The 17,081-nt window shown below is 34.4% G+C and overlaps 2 protein-coding genes across 3 annotated transcripts; both read left to right on the top strand.

Moving 5' to 3' along the window:
• Window positions 1–1,866: 1,866 nt before the first annotated feature.
• LOC105780362 (probable receptor-like protein kinase At5g59700) lies at window positions 1,867–5,098 on the top strand. Its single transcript, XM_012604646.2, has 2 exons — window positions 1,867–2,287; window positions 2,431–5,098. The coding sequence occupies exon 2, from the start codon at window positions 2,479–2,481 to the stop codon at window positions 4,957–4,959; it is 2,481 nt and encodes an 826-aa protein (XP_012460100.1). The 5' UTR covers window positions 1,867–2,287; window positions 2,431–2,478; the 3' UTR covers window positions 4,960–5,098.
• Window positions 5,099–6,871: 1,773 nt separating this feature from the next.
• Window positions 6,872–15,792, top strand: LOC105780070 (uncharacterized). Of its 2 annotated transcripts, none has more exons than XM_012604176.2 (18): window positions 6,872–7,164; window positions 7,851–8,072; window positions 8,437–8,532; window positions 9,484–9,536; window positions 9,783–9,879; window positions 9,974–10,047; window positions 10,677–10,794; window positions 11,228–11,341; window positions 11,519–11,595; window positions 12,311–12,377; window positions 13,057–13,122; window positions 13,653–13,760; window positions 13,881–14,011; window positions 14,205–14,271; window positions 14,478–14,545; window positions 14,621–14,696; window positions 15,041–15,111; window positions 15,193–15,792. In XM_012604176.2, exons 1-18 carry the CDS (start codon window positions 7,015–7,017, stop codon window positions 15,581–15,583), a joined length of 2,046 nt encoding a protein of 681 aa, XP_012459630.1. In that variant the 5' UTR covers window positions 6,872–7,014; the 3' UTR covers window positions 15,584–15,792. The 2 variants fall into 2 exon arrangements, with proteins under 2 accessions (XP_012459630.1, XP_052485576.1); XM_052629616.1 differs by having other exon boundaries at window positions 6,900–7,120.
• The last annotated feature ends 1,289 nt before the right edge of the window (window positions 15,793–17,081 follow it).

Raw genomic sequence — 17,081 nt, 5'->3', positions numbered from 1 at the left:
CTGAAAATGGGCTGTTACATAATGACTCGGCCTAATATCACTCATGCAGTTCATATAGTTAGTCAATTCTTGACATCTCCCATATCATCTGATTTTTCAGTAGTTCTTCATATTCTTCAATATGTCTAGGGTACACTTTTTTATGGTATTCATTTCTTTGCTTACTCTTCCTTTGTTCTCCTTCAATACTCTGATGCTAATTGGGCAAGAGATCCTACAGATCGACATTCAACCACTGGTTATTGTTTCTTTCTAGGTGATTCCCTCATTTCTTGGCAAAGTAAGAAACAAACTTTTGTTGCTCGCTCTAGCACCGAATTTGAATATCGTGTTCTTACTGATGCCACTTCAGAGTTATTTGGCTACGCCGACTACTTAAAGATATGGGACTCTTGTCTCCTACTGCTACTATCCTACATTGTGATAATTGCAATGCAATTCAGATCGCTCATAATGATGTGTTTCATGAACGTACAAAACACATAGAGATTAACTGTCATTTTGTATGAAATCATGTTACTCAGGGAACTCTACACATTGCTTTTGTCTGCACATTAGCTCAGATCGCAGACATTTTCTCAAAGACGCATCTTCCAACCATATTTCAAAACTTAGTTTCCAAACTCAAGCTACAGTCCACAGCACCATCTTGAGTTTGAGGGGGATGTTAATGTAAATCTGTATTAATCTGATTCTAGCATGCAAATTAGGCTATGATCTAGGATTTTTGTCTAGTTAGTTTCCATGTATAGTTCCTAGGTACTAGTATAAATATCTATCACTTGTACAGTAATAGACACACAAAAATTCATTCCTCTTTCTTTTTTCTTAAGTTTATAATAGTCAAATTCAAGATTTAGATCGACCTTTGTCTTCACCCATTAACTTTGAAGGGCATAGGTTCGAGTATATCGGGTAAGCCTATTGGCTTAGGATTTAGGTGTTGTTTGATAAAATGAAAAATTAAGTGAAGAAAAAAATAAGTGCTTAAAATTTAAGTACTGAATTTAAGTTGTAAAATTTGTTTGATATATTACTTAAAATTAATTGTGGAATATAACTAGATTGTTGGATAAATATAGATTTTAAATTATAAAAATATATATTCTACATTTTATCCTTATTTTTAAACATTTTACCTTATTCTAAAAAATAAAATGTAAAATTTTTATAGAATGATATAATATTAAAATAAATAAAATTTAATTTAATTAATTAAAATATTCTCTATTAAGTGATAAGTAGCTCTTATTTACTTACTATTTTCATATTTTTTGTAAAACTATTCTATTAAATTGTTTTAATTTTGAATTACATGCCTACAAATTTAAATCGATTTTCAATAAATTATGGACTTAGTAACCTATCATTGTGGATTTTAATTGTGTCTATCAATTTTATTAATGAATTCTTCCTTTAAAAGAGATAGATTACAAAGATATTTTTATTTAAATTTAATCGTAACATAATTTTAATTTTTATATAATTATAGTATATTTCATAAATTATTCATAAAAATATTTTAATATTAATAAATAATTCAAACTTTGGCAAAAATATTTGATATTATGACCTAACGCATATAGCTTCAATAATATGTTTCATGTGTAACCCCGACCAATAAACATATTTAAGCATTACTAATACAAAAGAGATGCCGCAAACTTAAAATATTTATGTGAACCATTTAATTCTAAGTTTGATTTGTAAACTGTTTTTTGGTTTCGTTACACCAACCAAAGACATGGAACTGATAAACTAAAACCACCAAACGTACGACAAAGCTTTTTAACGTTATTCACGACAGGAAAGTGAGACTCAGCTGCCCTTCATAGCTGTCTTCCTCTTCCCTCTTCGACCTTTCCATTTTATATTATTTTTGAACTACAATCTTATCAACTTTCCAATCCATTTATTATTTTCTTTTCAATACCATGAACTTGTCAAACATCCCACACGTTGATCCTTAACACATTTTAATTATTTTTGGGTTTGAAGTTCGCTTTCTCGTTACCTGTTTGATTTTCTTATCTGGTGCTTTGAATAGCTACAAGTTGTGGAGCTCATGAATGTGACGGTTTTTGTTTGTATTTTCAACTTGGGTTTTTTATGCGGTTGATGTTTTCATTAGTCGGCAATCTTCTTTCAATCTTTTCTCTTTGATTAATTACTGTGTCAGGTGACGTTTTCAGGTCACCCTTTTTGTTTATTCATTTGTTCGTTGGGTGTTTCTCAAATTGCTCCATCGGTGAAGTAACAACCCAGCTCTCAACTTTTTTTATCACAGGTTAGTCTGTTTTCTTTTAGTGTACTGTGCCTATATATATAGGTTACTGTCTGCTACAATTTCTAATTTTTGCTACTGGGTTCTTGACCATCTCTTGTTTTTTTCCATTTTTAATGCATTTGGTCTCTCTTGATTATCTCTAGTATTTGCCATTTCCACTGCAATCTTTGTCCTCCATTGGAGATTCTTTCATGGATAATCCTGGGAATTTTGGTTTCATTATTTGGATTTCATCCATCTATGGTTTACTTCATCTTTCACTAGGATTCAACCCTGTAGATAACTATTTGATAGACTGTGGATCCATTAAGAACATATCAGTGGGTGATAGAGTATTTCAAGCTGATAATTCCACTCCATCATATAATCTTTCAACCCCACATCAGATTTTCGCAATTTCGAGTTCGAATTCGAATCCAACCTCACTTTACTATGATTCACCTCTGTATCAAACGGCTAGAATCTTCAACGCAACTTCCCATTACAGTTTTCCAATCAAACAACAAGGGAGGCACTGGATTCGGCTTCATTTCTTTGCTTACGTATTCGAAAAGTTCGATATGAGCAAGGCGAAATTCTCTGTTTTCGCGCAAAACTTTACACTTCTCAGAGCTCAAATGGGGGATGGATATATTGTTAAGGAGTATAGCCTGAACATTACTTCTAATAAACTGATTCTTACTTTTAGACCTGCTGTCAATTCATTTGCTTTTATCAATGGCTTGGAAGTTTTCTCAGTTCCGGATAATCTCTTTCCGGAAGAGGTCAGAACAATTGATCTGCAAGGTGGTAACAAGAGTCTACAGGAGCAAGCACTGGAGACGGTTGCAAGGGTCGATATGGGGAACACGACTGTTCTTCCTCAAAACGATACCTTATGGCGACTTTGGATCTCGGACAATGCGTATCTGATACACAATAATCTTGGATCATCGGTGTCAAATGTCTCAGCTGTGAATTTTACTGAAGTGACTGAGGATATTGCTCCTGCATCGGTATATGGCACTGCAACTATTTTGAACTCGAGTGATCCAAATCTGAATGCAAACTTGACATGGACCTTTGATGTTAACCCGGGTTTCGATTATCTTGTCCGGCTTCACTTTTGTAACATAATGAATGAACCCACTCAGCAAGCCATCTTTCTTGAAATCTTTATTGATTCACGTCATGCAGGTCACCTTGATCTTGGTTCAAGGACATCGGATGTTTTCGGTGCCCCATATTTCATGGATGTCTGCACACGAGTATCCGGTAGTACTAAGCTTAATGTAAGTGTTGGTCCGTCTAAGCTCAATAACCCTACGGTCATCCTCAATGGTTTGGAGATCATGAAGATAAACGATGCTAGGGGGAATCTTGATGTTCCCGATGTTGTTTCCTCGGGACATTCTGAGATAAAAGTTGTAGTTATAGTTGTCATTGCTGTTGGATCGTTTGTCGTTGTTGTTTCGGTTGTGATTGTCATCCTTTTCTTCTTCAGAAGAAGAATGAAGCCAGTTCTGGGGAAAGAACAGCACTTTCTGATGAATCGGGGACAAAAAGTTCATACTACTGGAAGTACATACTCTAATGGAACTTCCATACTTTCCAGCCCAATGATTGGCTATCGATATCCTTTCGTGGCAATTCTCGAGGCTACTGATAATTTCAGTGAAAATTTGGTAATCGGTGTTGGTGGTTTCGGTAAGGTTTATAGAGGAATATTGAAAGATGAAACCGAGGTTGCAGTCAAGAGGGGAACTCCTCAATCAAACCAAGGGCTTGCAGAATTCCGGACGGAGATCGAAATGTTATCTCAATTCCGACATCGGCATTTAGTATCACTGATCGGTTACTGCGATGAACAAGATGAGATGATCATAATTTATGAGTACATGGAGAATGGGACACTCAAGAATCATCTATATGGCTCAAATCTTCCTAGTTTGAGTTGGAGACAAAGGCTTGAGATATGCATTGGATCAGCTAAAGGGCTTCACTATCTTCATACAGGTTCAGCTAAGGCTATCATACACCGCGATGTCAAGTCTGCAAACATATTACTCGATAAGCATTTCATGGCTAAAGTTGCTGATTTCGGACTTTCAAAGACCGGTCCTGATATTGATCAGACACATGTGAGTACCGCGGTCAAAGGAAGCTTCGGGTATCTTGATCCAGAGTATTTGACAAGGCAGCAACTAACAGAGAAATCAGATGTGTACTCCTTTGGTGTTGTCTTGCTTGAAGTCCTTTCGGGAAGGGCTGTTATTGATCCATCACTTCCCAGAGAAAAGGCAAATTTGCTCGAGTGGGCGATGAAATCATACCGAAGTGGGAAACTGGAAGATATTGTGGATCCTTGCCTTGTTGGTCAAGTAAAACCAGATTGTTTAAGGAAGCTTTGGGATATTATTGAGAAATGCTTGGCAGAAAATGGGATTTGCAGGCCTTCAATGGGAGAGGTCCTATGGAACTTGGAATACGCACTTCAACAACAAGAGAATGAAGAAAGATCCAATCAAAACAATGAACATTCTTCACATATCAGCTGTATTAGTACCTCAGAAACGAGTCAGCAATTCAGCCGAGCCAGTAGCGGCGTCAACGATGATGAACTTGCTGGAATTTCAATGAGTAAAATGTTTGCTGAAATGGTGAGACAGGAAAGACCTGTAAGAAACATCTGAATTCAATATTTATATGAAATCGAAGCTCAATTCAGCTTATTTATATCATTCTATAAATCTTTATATCGAACTGTACGCAAAAGATTTGATATTTGTATAGAATAGTTATTTAGTTTATTCATGTTTAATTTTTCTGCTTCGGATGAGATTTTTTTTCGCTTGGAATCATTTAATATTGGGATAAATCTCAAAACTATACATGAAGTATGATTTAATGTGCAATTGTATACATGAACTTTGATTTTATACAATTTTATACATGATTTTTTTTATTTGATTCAATTCTTGTAAATTATTAACCAAATTATTGATATAACATCATTTTTTATGTCGTATTAAATGATCTCAGCCGCTTGCTTTCTATTCATATAATGCATACGGCTCTTGTTGCTAGCTGGGCCGGTTCAATGGCTCTATATGAATTAGCTGTTTTTGATCCCTCCAATTCCGTTCTTGATCCAATGTAGAGACAATGTATGTTCGTTATAACTTTCATAACTCGTTTAGGAATAACCAATTCATGGGGCGGTTGGAGTATTACAAGGGGAGCTATAACAAATCCAAGTATTTGGAGTTACGAAGGTGTAGCCGGAGCACATATTGTGTTTTCTGGTTTGTGCTTCTTGACAACTATCTGACATTGTGTTATTGGGATTTAGAAATTTTTTGTGATGAGCGCACAGAAAAACCTTTTTAGAATATGGGTGTCGGACCCTTATGGACTAACTGACAAGGTGCAACCTGTAAATCCGACATGGGGCATGGAAGGTTTTAATCCTTTTGTTTTGGGAGGAATAACCTCTCATCATATTGCAACAAGAACAATATAAAAATAAATTAATGTATTTATTTTTTTAAATGTGTATGATTAAATTAAAATTAAAGTTTCAAGTATACATTTGAACCACAATTAGAGCTTCATGTGTATAGTTGCACCAAATTAAAATTCATATATACAAATTGCACATTAAATTAAAATTATGTATAATTTTGAGATTTATTCCAAAATTATATGACTCTTTAGTGCCTTATAGGTTAAAAGATAATGTTTTTGTTTAATTTTATATGATATGAATTAAAGGTTAAAACTTATTCGAATATAAATTAAAAATTTTAAAGATTTTTAATACAATAAGATATAAAATTCATCTAAATAAAATGATAAAATGCGGAGATTCTAGTGTTATTTATACTATTAATAAAATTTCTAATTGATTTAGTGTCATGGATTAATCGAGTGTTAACTCGGTTAGAAAATGATTAATATATTATTTGAATGATATTTTTCTCTTTTCATATTTTTATATCATTTTAAAATTTAAAAAATTAAAATGAACATGTCAAACCACTTAATCCATGTTTGATTTGATTAATAATAAACAATTTTTACCACTACACTAATAATAATTTTTAGCAAATTAAAGAAAAAGAAAACGTTTAACATAAAATGATGACTTTTCTCACTAAATTTATTTATATAAATAATGTTACTAATTACCTTAGTGTCATAAGGCAGTTAAATACTTATTTATAAATAATATATTTTATTATTTATTATATGTTATTTTAAAATATATATTTATATTTTTAATTTGTGGTTTCCATGAATACATCCGACAGAAATTTTGTTTAAAGAAATAATATTAAAGATGTAGGTTGGGAGTAAAACTAACGTTGCAGCATCCTGAAAGTTGTAAATTAAAATTAAAATTTTATTTAATATAATAAAATATAAATAACTTATTTAAAACCCTTAATAAATTGATAAAATTTAGAGAAAAATGAGAAGAAAAAAGCGGGACTTTTAAAGACAGACAAGACTGGTAGGAGGATGTTGCGTACGAAACGACGTCGCAACGTTTTAAAAAGTCAACGTCCGAACTTGGTTTTCTTTTCTTCGTCGTCGTTCAAATTACAGACAAAAAGAAATTAAAACAATTTTCCCCATTTCTCTCTTCTTCAAACTCCAAAACCCTGATAATTCCTTGGAGAAAGAAAAATAATTAAACCGAATCGCATTAATCGATTCAGCGGCGAGAGAGGGAAAGAAACGAGATGTCGTGGCTGAGAACGGCGGTGAACAAAGCGGTAGAGGTTGGGAACAAGAATAACCTTACTCGAAACTTCAGGAACTACGCCGATACCGTTGTTCATCATGCAGGTCAAGCTGTCGCTGAAGGAGCTAAACTCTTGCAAGATCGCATTGTACTTTCGTTTTTTTTCAATTTAAAAATATAATTTTATTGTTCCTATTATTTATTTGCATGTTGAAGTGTAGAGATTCTAATTTGAGACTGAATTTTAGTTAGTATGAAAGGTTTGCATGTTGAACTTTTGTTGTACCTTTTTTTTTTTGTTATTTAGAATTTTGGAGTAACTTTTAAGACACTGTTTTGTTATCTTTAAATTGCAAGAATGTTAGTTTTTATTTCCAATTATATTTTGATTTTTCATTCAGAGGATAATGAATTATACGTAGTACTGTAAAAAAAAGAAATCAAAATGAGATTACATTTGTATTATAATTTCATGAGTTGGCTCTGGTGATTTCCCTTCCGAAAATGGATAGGAAAACATTTAGTCTAATTTCAATTTTGACACTGACATGTAAACTAGCAGTAGTTCTTTTTGGCCATTTTTTAGGGGAAGGGAGGGGGGTGTCCTGGGTTTGAATCCCGGACCTGATATCAACCAGGACATGAAATCAACACCAGTGGCTTAGTTAGAGCTTTATGATCTAGTCGTTTATCATATTAAAAACAGCTAGCATTCCTTATCTTGAGTTAATGTACTACTACATTTTGTTCTGTTTAGGCATAGAAATTCTTTCTCCTGTTGTGGATATCTTGTAATATTACTATCTGGCTTGCTTAAGTTGTATGCTTATGCAGGCATCTCGGAATGTCAGGAGTGTAAAGCAAACTGTCAAAAGATTAGAGGAAGCAGCAATATCTTGTAGGGGTTCTGAGAGAGTTATGCTGCTGAGAAGTTGGTTGATTGCACTCAAAGAAATTGAGAAGTTAGCCAGTTCATCATCTGAAGGCAGTCAAAAGAGCCTTGGGCAAATTCTTGCTTCTGAAGATGAAAGGGAGAACCCTAAAAGAACATCTATGGTGAGTTCTTCCTTTATGTTAGTGAAAATCAAATTTAAGTGTCTTATGCCTTGCTTTACTTATTGAGTAGTAAATGATATGTCTAAGACTTTCAGTTAAATATCTGCTCAACAAGAGGAAAAGGTAGGTCCATTTTTCCAAATAGTCTGCTATAAATTATGTATTCTTTCATGACTTAGGTTAAAGATTACCTTATCATCGTTCCACATATTTTCCTTTAAAGTGTTTTATGTCAGTTGGATTTTGAAACCATTGATGTTGATGGATGGTTGTAAGTTGCGTGCCTGAAATAAGCTGGCATGTTCAATATTCATGAGTGTCTTGTTGTATCTGATATCTTGTGGTTCTTCTTAATAATCTATAGGTCTTGTATTATGACTCTGATATTGGGGGTGCACCAATGGATTTTAGAGAGGTTTTTCTTCAGAGCCAGGCTTTGGAGGGCATAACAGTATCTATGGTATGATTTTGCATCTTGGTCATTTGTGTTCTTATTTTTCTTTTGATCAGTAATGTGTTTTTCACTAATTCTGTAGAGGATTAGCATTATATGATGGTTTAGAAAAATCAATATTTCAGATTATTGTGGATCTTAATCTTACCCAGGAAAATGATAAAAAAAGTCAAACATGATTTAAATAAAGAAAGATAGAAATTGACATTATCATGAACCTGGTGAAGTTTTTGATATTGTCTATTGATTACTAATGAATTATGATTTTCCAAACAGAAACAAAATAAAGCCTAGTTCCCGCACTTCATGTACCCAGGCTGCAATGGCTTTACTGGAAATTGTCCTTAGTCTGGAGTGCTATGCAAGAAGTGGAATATTACTCTTTTATGTGTTGTCTAAATCAATCAGTTACTATCAATTCCGGTGAATTGTAAGGCTGCTTCAAGGCCTTTTATGCCTTATGCTATCAAAACAATCTATTTTTGACTACATAAAATGGGTTAGCAACAATGTGGAGATAAGAAAAGGATACAGATACGGTATATTAGAGCTCAATTTTACTACCTCAATATGACAGCATGTCATGGTTCCGTTAATTGTGCACATACCATTAAGTGCAAATTTATTGATTGAATCATCTTTGACGAAGGTTACCAAAAAGCTCCAAGTCTGTTGTGTTTTATCCAATATAAGCGCATCTAAGATTTTTATAGATTTGTTATCTTTCTGTTGGAGTATCATGGATACTTCATGTAAGTTTGGTTTTCTGAAAATTTCATCTAATTATGATCAGGATTTGGAGATCTTTTTTTCATTATTAGCTAACTTTAATGAGCTAATCTTATGATAGAAAAAGCTTGTTTTGGGAAAATACGCAAGTTGTTTGTTAAAAGTTTTATGGCTTTAGAGCGTCTGATAATTGAGATTAAAGCAGGTTGAATCTTTTGTATGGTTCAGATTATTGAAGCACCAAATGATGAAGAAATTTCTCTGCTCTTGGAGATGTTTGGGTTAGTCCTCTCATTTTAGGTCTATTGCTTTATTACATCCCGGATACCATATTTAGAGTTAATTAAGTCTGTTCTCATTGAATATGTTGCAAAAGATGCTATTTCTCCTACCATAACATGATTTTTACAATTGATTGCTTGTAGGTTTTGATTGGCTAAATATAAATAACTTATCATTATGAATATTTAACTTGAAACTTAAATTGAATTTGGCGATTGCCTTTAATTATATAATAATACTTGCAGGCTCTGCCTCACTGGAGGAAAAGAAATTCACAATGCAATAGTGAGCAGTATACAGGATCTAGCTACTGCTTTTTCTAGCTACCAAGATGAAGTGCTGGTAACCAGTCAAACCTGTTCTACATTTTAGGAAGATTTGCATTTTAGCTTCTTTCTTCTTTCTTTCCCCATCTTTTTAATATGGGACCATATAGGTTAAACGGGAGGAACTGCTTCAATTTGCGCAAAGTGCCATAACAGGATTGAAGATCAGAGCAGATCTTGTAAGGTAGTTCAAAACAAGGAGCTTCCATTTCCTGGCTTGTGTTCTGTACTTTGTCTTTTTCTCAGCTCATGCTTGTGATAATGCCAAAATCTTGTGTGTTTCTGGCAGTAGTTAAGGATTTTTATTTCATAGTTTATACATATATTTAATTTTTCCTCTTGGGAATTGACTTTTAACCTTCTAATATCTAGCTAAGATATTTCTGTTAGGCTTGAATAAAATTTACTTTTGATCATAGTTTGCACATTCCAAATTTGCATCTTGTTTAGCATAAATCTAGTTCTTCATTTTATTTTTATTTTTTTGTAAGGCTAAGGTATCCTTCATGTCCGTTTTACGGTTCACGAAGATTAATCCTTTCGGGGTTCATGGCTGCCCCTCCCAAGAATGTTGTCTCTAGGGTTCGAATCTGAGTTCTCTCCCTGGGAATGGAATGTGCCTTACTAGTGTACCCAACACTTGCCCGTTTTATTTTAAGAAATTAGGAATGTGCTGCTATCATTTTTTTTGGTTCATATTGTTGCGCAGCCACAATGTTAGCCAGAAAATTTTAGGATTTGAATGTGAAGTGATCAATTGCCCATACTTACTAAGCAAGAGAGATTAACCTTTTCTTTGATTTCTGATGACAGAATGGAAAGTGAAGCTTCTGATCTGAAGAAAAAACTTGACCAAATGAGCACTTTGCTGAAGCTTCCAAAAGGAGGTCATGATAATGCATCTGAAACGACGACTGAAGCAGCTATTGAGGTGAGCAGTAAGCTTGATTTGAGTTTACAGTCAAAATAAGCTATAGGACGTTGTTTATTGATTAAAAAATCTGTTTTAAAATCTAGTAAACAATTTCAGATATTCTTGTTTAGTTAATCTTGGGGGGGGGGGATTGCTAGTGTGACATTATACTGGTTCATTTTTCCTTTTTATCTTGTAATTGCTTAATGCTAATTGTTTCCTTTTTCTTCATGGTTGGTCATGTGCATAATCCTTTAAGAATTACAAATCAAATAAACCATTTTCTCTAGACAGAGCTGCACAAAAAGGAAGTAGGCACTGGGAGTTCCTACAGAAATAAAATGTTGTCTATAACTATAGCTATGTCTCCCCTAAAACAGATGCTAAACTTCCCAATATATTTTCCCCCAAAAGAAAAAATTGAAAGCTGATTATCCTATCTTTATGGTAGGATCTGAAAGTAGCACTTGCAGAAATACGAATCCGTTCCACTTTGGAAGGAATTTTACAGAAAAAGAAGCTTGCTGTAAACAATGGAGACTCTCCTGAGATTCATGCTCAAAAGGTAGAACTTTCTTGCTATTTGGTTGTTTCTTGGTTATTGTTTTAACAAGCTTGAATATGTGTATGCAACCTGCTTTTTGTTAAACTTTGCTTCCTCTATCTAAAGAAGGATGAGTGTGTTCTGGCAAATGCAGCATTTCTTGAGGCTTCAGTTGTTTTATATTGTTTATTGGAGTAGGTTGATAAATTGAAGGTCTTATCAGAATCTCTTGCCAACTCCAGTATAAAAGCAGAGAAACGCATTTCAGATCACAGGTATATTAAGGATTTTTTTAGAGTTGTTCTAAGTAATATTTGACTTTACCAATGCTGTATTCTACATAAATATTAATCGCCGTCTTTTCATGTGATATATTATTAAAGGGTCAGTGTGAACTAATTGATTTATTTAATTTTAACATTTAAGCATCTCATTAGATAATTCTGTTTTATGAAAAGAAAATTTGCAGTGATTATTTTCGGTGGTAAATAGTAAAAAGCAGTACTGCCTATTTTAGATGGATCCTATTTGAAAATTTTAAAGAAAGTAGAAGCATGTTGTAGAAACATGTACTCTCTATCTGGTCAACAGAATCACTGTTGCTTTAAAGGATGTCGGCTGAACTGTTTAGTGTGGTTTTATATTTCTTTTGACTTGCGTATGACCTTTGACCTAACTTTCCTTCTTGTTGATCTTATTTATCATTAATGATGAAAAGGTTAGCCTTGGGTTGCCATGCTATTTGGCAAAAGTGGTTAAGGGATCAGAACCTGTATCTGGTGATTTCATGGAGTGCTTGCCTGTAACGCTTCTACTTGTACTTCAGATAATGTCTGGATTCTGGATGAAATTCTTGAAGACAGAATACTGAAGCTAGATATAAAGCAATCTTAGTCTCATTACATCTGATTCTGTTTAAAAATCATCTAAATATTTACTTCTGAAAGGTACATGTTACATATGAACTGGTCATTGTTGTATTACTGGCAGACTTCAGAAGGAGGAGGCCTTAACTGTTCGTGTGGTCAAAGCAAATGAAACTGATGAAAGAGAGAAGGTTGTTTACTTGTGCTGATGTGTTCTCTATGTGCTCTGCTAGATCAAAAGGAAAATCTTGTTATCTTTCAACTTTAAGTTAAGAGTACAAGATTTGAATGCTAGAATTTTTCTCTGAGCCTAATGCTACCTGTTTTCTTGCTGTCTACAATCAAGTCCAGTTTCAACTCGTGACTGGTTTGGTTAAGTCACTCTGGGGAAGAGTTTTTTCTATGCTTCCACTCATACATCTTTTATTCAGCGTCTTTAACTAGTTGATGACATTGGCAGTTTTAATATAGAATATATCAAAATATTTCCTGGCCGGTTTCCTCTAACTGGCTTACAAAGGAATGGTCCCATATTTTAATGAGTTCTTGCATCATGGTACTTCATAGCAGTAATACATTGTTGATTAGATGGTATTGTATGCTGTTCAAATAGCCCCCTAGGTAGCATGGGTAATGTTTAGAACGTGAGACTCAACTAGGTAGTCTTATGTTTGCATCTTGAGGATGAAAAATAAATTAAGGTTTATTTATTTACTTTTGACTAAGCTTTCATTAGCATCCATAAGCAATATAAGCTTTCATCGAAACAATGAAAGCCATGCAGGTCTGAGCAATTCAGCTTGTGAGTTTTGGTGTATTTATTTGTTTTGGGTGGGAAATCTGAATTTGTCCTCAATGAATAATATCCAGGAAATAGTAGCTGAGATTTCTGAGCTCGAGAAACAAAGAGATCAACTTGAAGCAGAGCTGAAAAAGGTCTTTCTACTGCATTCTGTTTCTAGTTTCTTGTTGTCTTACATTATGGAAAATGTATACATCTTATGGAATGTGTTTTGCATGTTTGAGTCTGATTACATACATGTATTCTATTTTGTTCCCTCTTTGACTTTTTACTTGTATAATTTCCGTTTCTTTGTTCAGCTTTCTTTTAGTTATTCATTTATTGGGATGTGACTGTATACTTTTGCTGAAGCAAATCTTTTATATACTTAATTACATTTTGGGGGTGAGTGGTGAAGTTATGTCACTAAAGCTTGTAAATTGATTACCATGAAATGTATAAGAACGGTTTTATGAATGTTTTATTTCTTTATACTATTTAAATCTTTTTTTTTATTATAATTTGCTGCACTTGATGGGTAATGAACGGATATTATTTCCAATTATTACCTTTAGGTTTGAACCTCCTTTGGGTTCATGTTATAGAAAGTTCTGTCTGTGTTTAACTACCTTCTGTATAGAAAGGTGGATTCTGTCCCATTACCATTTTGGTGAAATATTTGTAGGTTCATATCTCGTTGGTTGCTGCTAATGCACGTCTACACAATGTCAGGGAAGAAAGAGATCACTTCTATGAAGCTAATGATCAGATTGTTGCCCATCTGAAAACAAAGGTGGTGATTTTTTTTCTTTCCTAGTTTCTATATTTTTTTATAAAGTTGTAATGTTTATAAATTACTACATCTTGATCTTATGGTTAAAATATGTAAGAATTCTTCCTGATATATTAACAGGAAGATGAACTGTCAAAATCGATTTCTGCATGTAAAGTAGAAGCAAAAGTTCTCCATACATGGATTAATTTCTTGGAAGATACTTGGCTTCTCCAGTCCTCATATGTAGAAACTAAGAACAAGCAAGTTGTGTATGTAATCTGACATTCTTTTCTTCTGTTGAGTACAGACATTATGTTTCTCATTATCCTCCTTTATTGAAGGTTTTTCAAATTCTCTGCTTGAAGAAAGAAAATATTATGAATTCTGCTCTTAATCCTATAAATTAAATACTTAAATACTGGCCTTTTAACATTTTGGTTGATACTTGTTTGCATTTTACAGTGATGAATTGGAGCGACATGAGGATTATTTTGTGAACTTTGCCATTACCCTTCTCTCAGCTTACAAGGTATGCAGTACATTCCGTTGGAAAAAATACTTACTTTGAGAACTTAAGTGATGGGTAGCTCTCCCTATGTTACTTGGACTTGGGTGTACGTGTCGGATACAATATATGTTTGGCATGGGTATGTTCTATTTGTTTTTTTAGTTTTTCCATGTATTTAGTGGACGGTCATATCCCTTTGTCCTCTTGGAATTATTGTACTCTTGCAGAAAGAGCTAGGCCCTTCAATTAGCCGTATCAGTAAATTTGTAGAGAACCTGAAGAAGTTGAGTGAGAGGTAATCTACATTTCCTGAAAAATTATTCTGGCCTATATTATTTCAGTTTTTAATTCTTCTTTTTCCCGAATCTAGTGCAAGAAATGATGATTCTAAAGAATCAAACCCAAGGAAACATCTTGAGGAGGAATATTTGGGTTATGAAACCAAGGTAAAAGTCTCATAACTTTTATTCTTCAAATGGTGTCATGTCATGAGTTGCTATTATCAGCATTTATGCTCCAGATGCAGATCTCCCTCCTCCGTTTTCTTCCTTTTCTGATTCTTTCTTCTTTTAGTGGACTTTTGCACCAATGAAAAGATATATTGCTTACTTTCTGACATTTTACTAGTTTCAAGCATTTTTCCTTTTAGTCATGGGTTTTTGTAATTCCAATTTTTAAGCTTAGGAGATTTGTGAATCTAGAAGTTGTAATTGTATGCTTATTTTTCGCTCTTTAAAGAATTGGTCCTGCCTGGTTCTAGACCTATCTGTTGACTGTTTCACCATTTCAGATTATAACAATCTTCAGTGTGGTTGAAAACTTGAGAGAGCATTTTAATGCTAAGCATGGGACAACTTCAAGGTGAGATAAAAAGCAATCCTTGCATTTTTCCAATTTACTGTAAATTAGGTTTTTAAGCCAGTCTTCCTGTCTCCTATACAGGAAAGATGATCCAAAGGTTAAAGAGCTATTTGATGACATTGAAAAGTTAAGAGTGGAATTCGAAACCATTGAAAGGCCAATTTTAGAAATGGAGACTCCAAAGGTCGATAGTCCCGATGAAAGGCCGCAGGAAATTTTATCTCCACACCCACCTCTGGAATCAACACAACCTAAACTTGATACAAAAGAGAATCCCAAAACACAACCTAAACCTGATACAAAAGAGAATCCTGAAACACAGCCGGTGCTAGATGCTGCAGCCGAACTGGCGAAGCTAGAGTCAGAGTTTGGGAAGGTTAACCAAGACTACACTTCGGAGGAGATAGGTGATTGGGAGTTCGATGAACTTGAAAGGGAGTTGATTTCTGGTGATTCTGCATCAGGTAAATAGATCAGATAAATTAACCTTGTGAAGAATGTAATTATGACATGTATCAACTGTCAACTATCTACCTGCCAAAAAGCTGCATTTAAAAAGGAAACAAGCTTTTGCTGTTATTTCTGTAAATTTGGATGGGGATTTCAATTAGTTGATTCTTCTGTAAATACTTTCACTCTGTAATATGGAATTTATAGAACACATGAATCAGTATTCAGTTATGAACCTGTACAATTTACGGGATGATGTCTTCAGCCTTAAGAAAGAGTAAATTTAAAGCTGATGTGAAAGGTTCAGTATATGGGACAGATGGATGAAGCAAGAGGCAGTGGTGAACCCCATGAAAACAACATCATCCGCATTGAAAAAGGTATCCGGATGTGTGTTTTTCATCTTTAGAATAACAAATTCATTTTGCAGGGGAGGCTCTGATGCTTTCAACACCAGGGAATGAAAGCTAGTTGGACGTGAGCTTTCCACCATAAAAAAGTCTCTTCCAAAAGGCAGGTCCAAAATGACTTAGCCAAATGGTTCTTGCTAGCAGTTGTGTTGTTACTGTAGAGGTTTTCTTTACTTTTGCTGGTGGGATGCCTGGCAATGGTGTCCCTCAGGTCTAGCTCTCTGTCAAATCCTACCCGAATCTAAGAGTTTTCCACCTTCATAATCTATTCCAAATGGTAGGGTCCAGAATGAATTAGCAAATTGGTTTTTTTTCTTAGCTTTTGATGGTTTTGTTGCTGTTTAAAACCAGGCAATGGTGTCACTCTGGCGAAGCTTGAAAAAAGCTCTTCTTTGTCAACTGCTGCCTGAATCTAAGAGCTTTCCACCTTCATAACCTCTCTTCTAGAAGGGAGGTTCCAAAATGACTTAGGGTGAGTTTGAATGGGCGGTGCGTTTACCTGCGGTTAGTGTAAAAACAGCGGTGGCGGTGAAATTAGATACTGTAGCGATACTGTAGCATAAGACAAAAAGTAAACTAAACGCACCGTACCGCATCCAATCGCCCATCCAAACCCACCCTTAGTCAAATGGTCATTGCTAGCAACTAGGTCGTTGCTGTTACATTGTATTTCTTAAGCATTTGCTGGTGCCGGCAATGGTGCCTATCTGATTGAGCTTGAAGAGGTCTCTACTTTGTCAATTCCTACCCCACTCTAAGCACCCCTAGACTCTCCATTCTTTTGGTGGGGATTCATTTGGGCTAATACTATCTTTTGCTGGTACTATTTTGGGGGACATAAATAGTGGTGTTAACACGGCGTTATGGTCATTATTTTGGTTCATTTCATCATCAATATTCATTATAGATTTTTATTGCAACTGACACCACCCTACCCGGAACTCTCTTTTTCTGAGTGGTAGGTCATCGACGGTATTCTTTTTGTTCATACATAAACGGTATATATCTCTTGCTCTTACTTTTCCGGGACATAAATAGTGGTCGCATCCCATTATGTGTATTATTTTGTGATTTCGTTCTTTCCATCATTGCTATCTATTATAGACGTCT

The sequence above is a fragment of the Gossypium raimondii genome, chromosome 4, assembly GCF_025698545.1.
Source record: "Gossypium raimondii isolate GPD5lz chromosome 4, ASM2569854v1, whole genome shotgun sequence".
NCBI classification, from domain to species: domain Eukaryota; kingdom Viridiplantae; phylum Streptophyta; class Magnoliopsida; order Malvales; family Malvaceae; genus Gossypium; species Gossypium raimondii.
The sequence above is the reverse complement of the archived record's forward strand: the minus strand, read 5'-3'. Positions and strand labels throughout refer to the sequence as shown.

Coding starts and splice junctions, on each gene's coding strand:
- LOC105780070 (XM_012604176.2), top strand. CDS start 7,015: ATGTCGTGGCTGAGAACGGCGGTGAACAAAGCGGTAGAGGTTGGGAAC. Junction 10,048..10,676: donor ATCAGAGCAGATCTTGTAAG/GTAGTTCAAAAC, acceptor TTCTGATGACAG/AATGGAAAGTGAAGCTTCTG. Junction 14,012..14,204: donor ACTAAGAACAAGCAAGTTGT/GTATGTAATCTG, acceptor TGCATTTTACAG/TGATGAATTGGAGCGACATG.
- LOC105780362 (XM_012604646.2), top strand. CDS start 2,479: ATGGATAATCCTGGGAATTTTGGTTTCATTATTTGGATTTCATCCATC.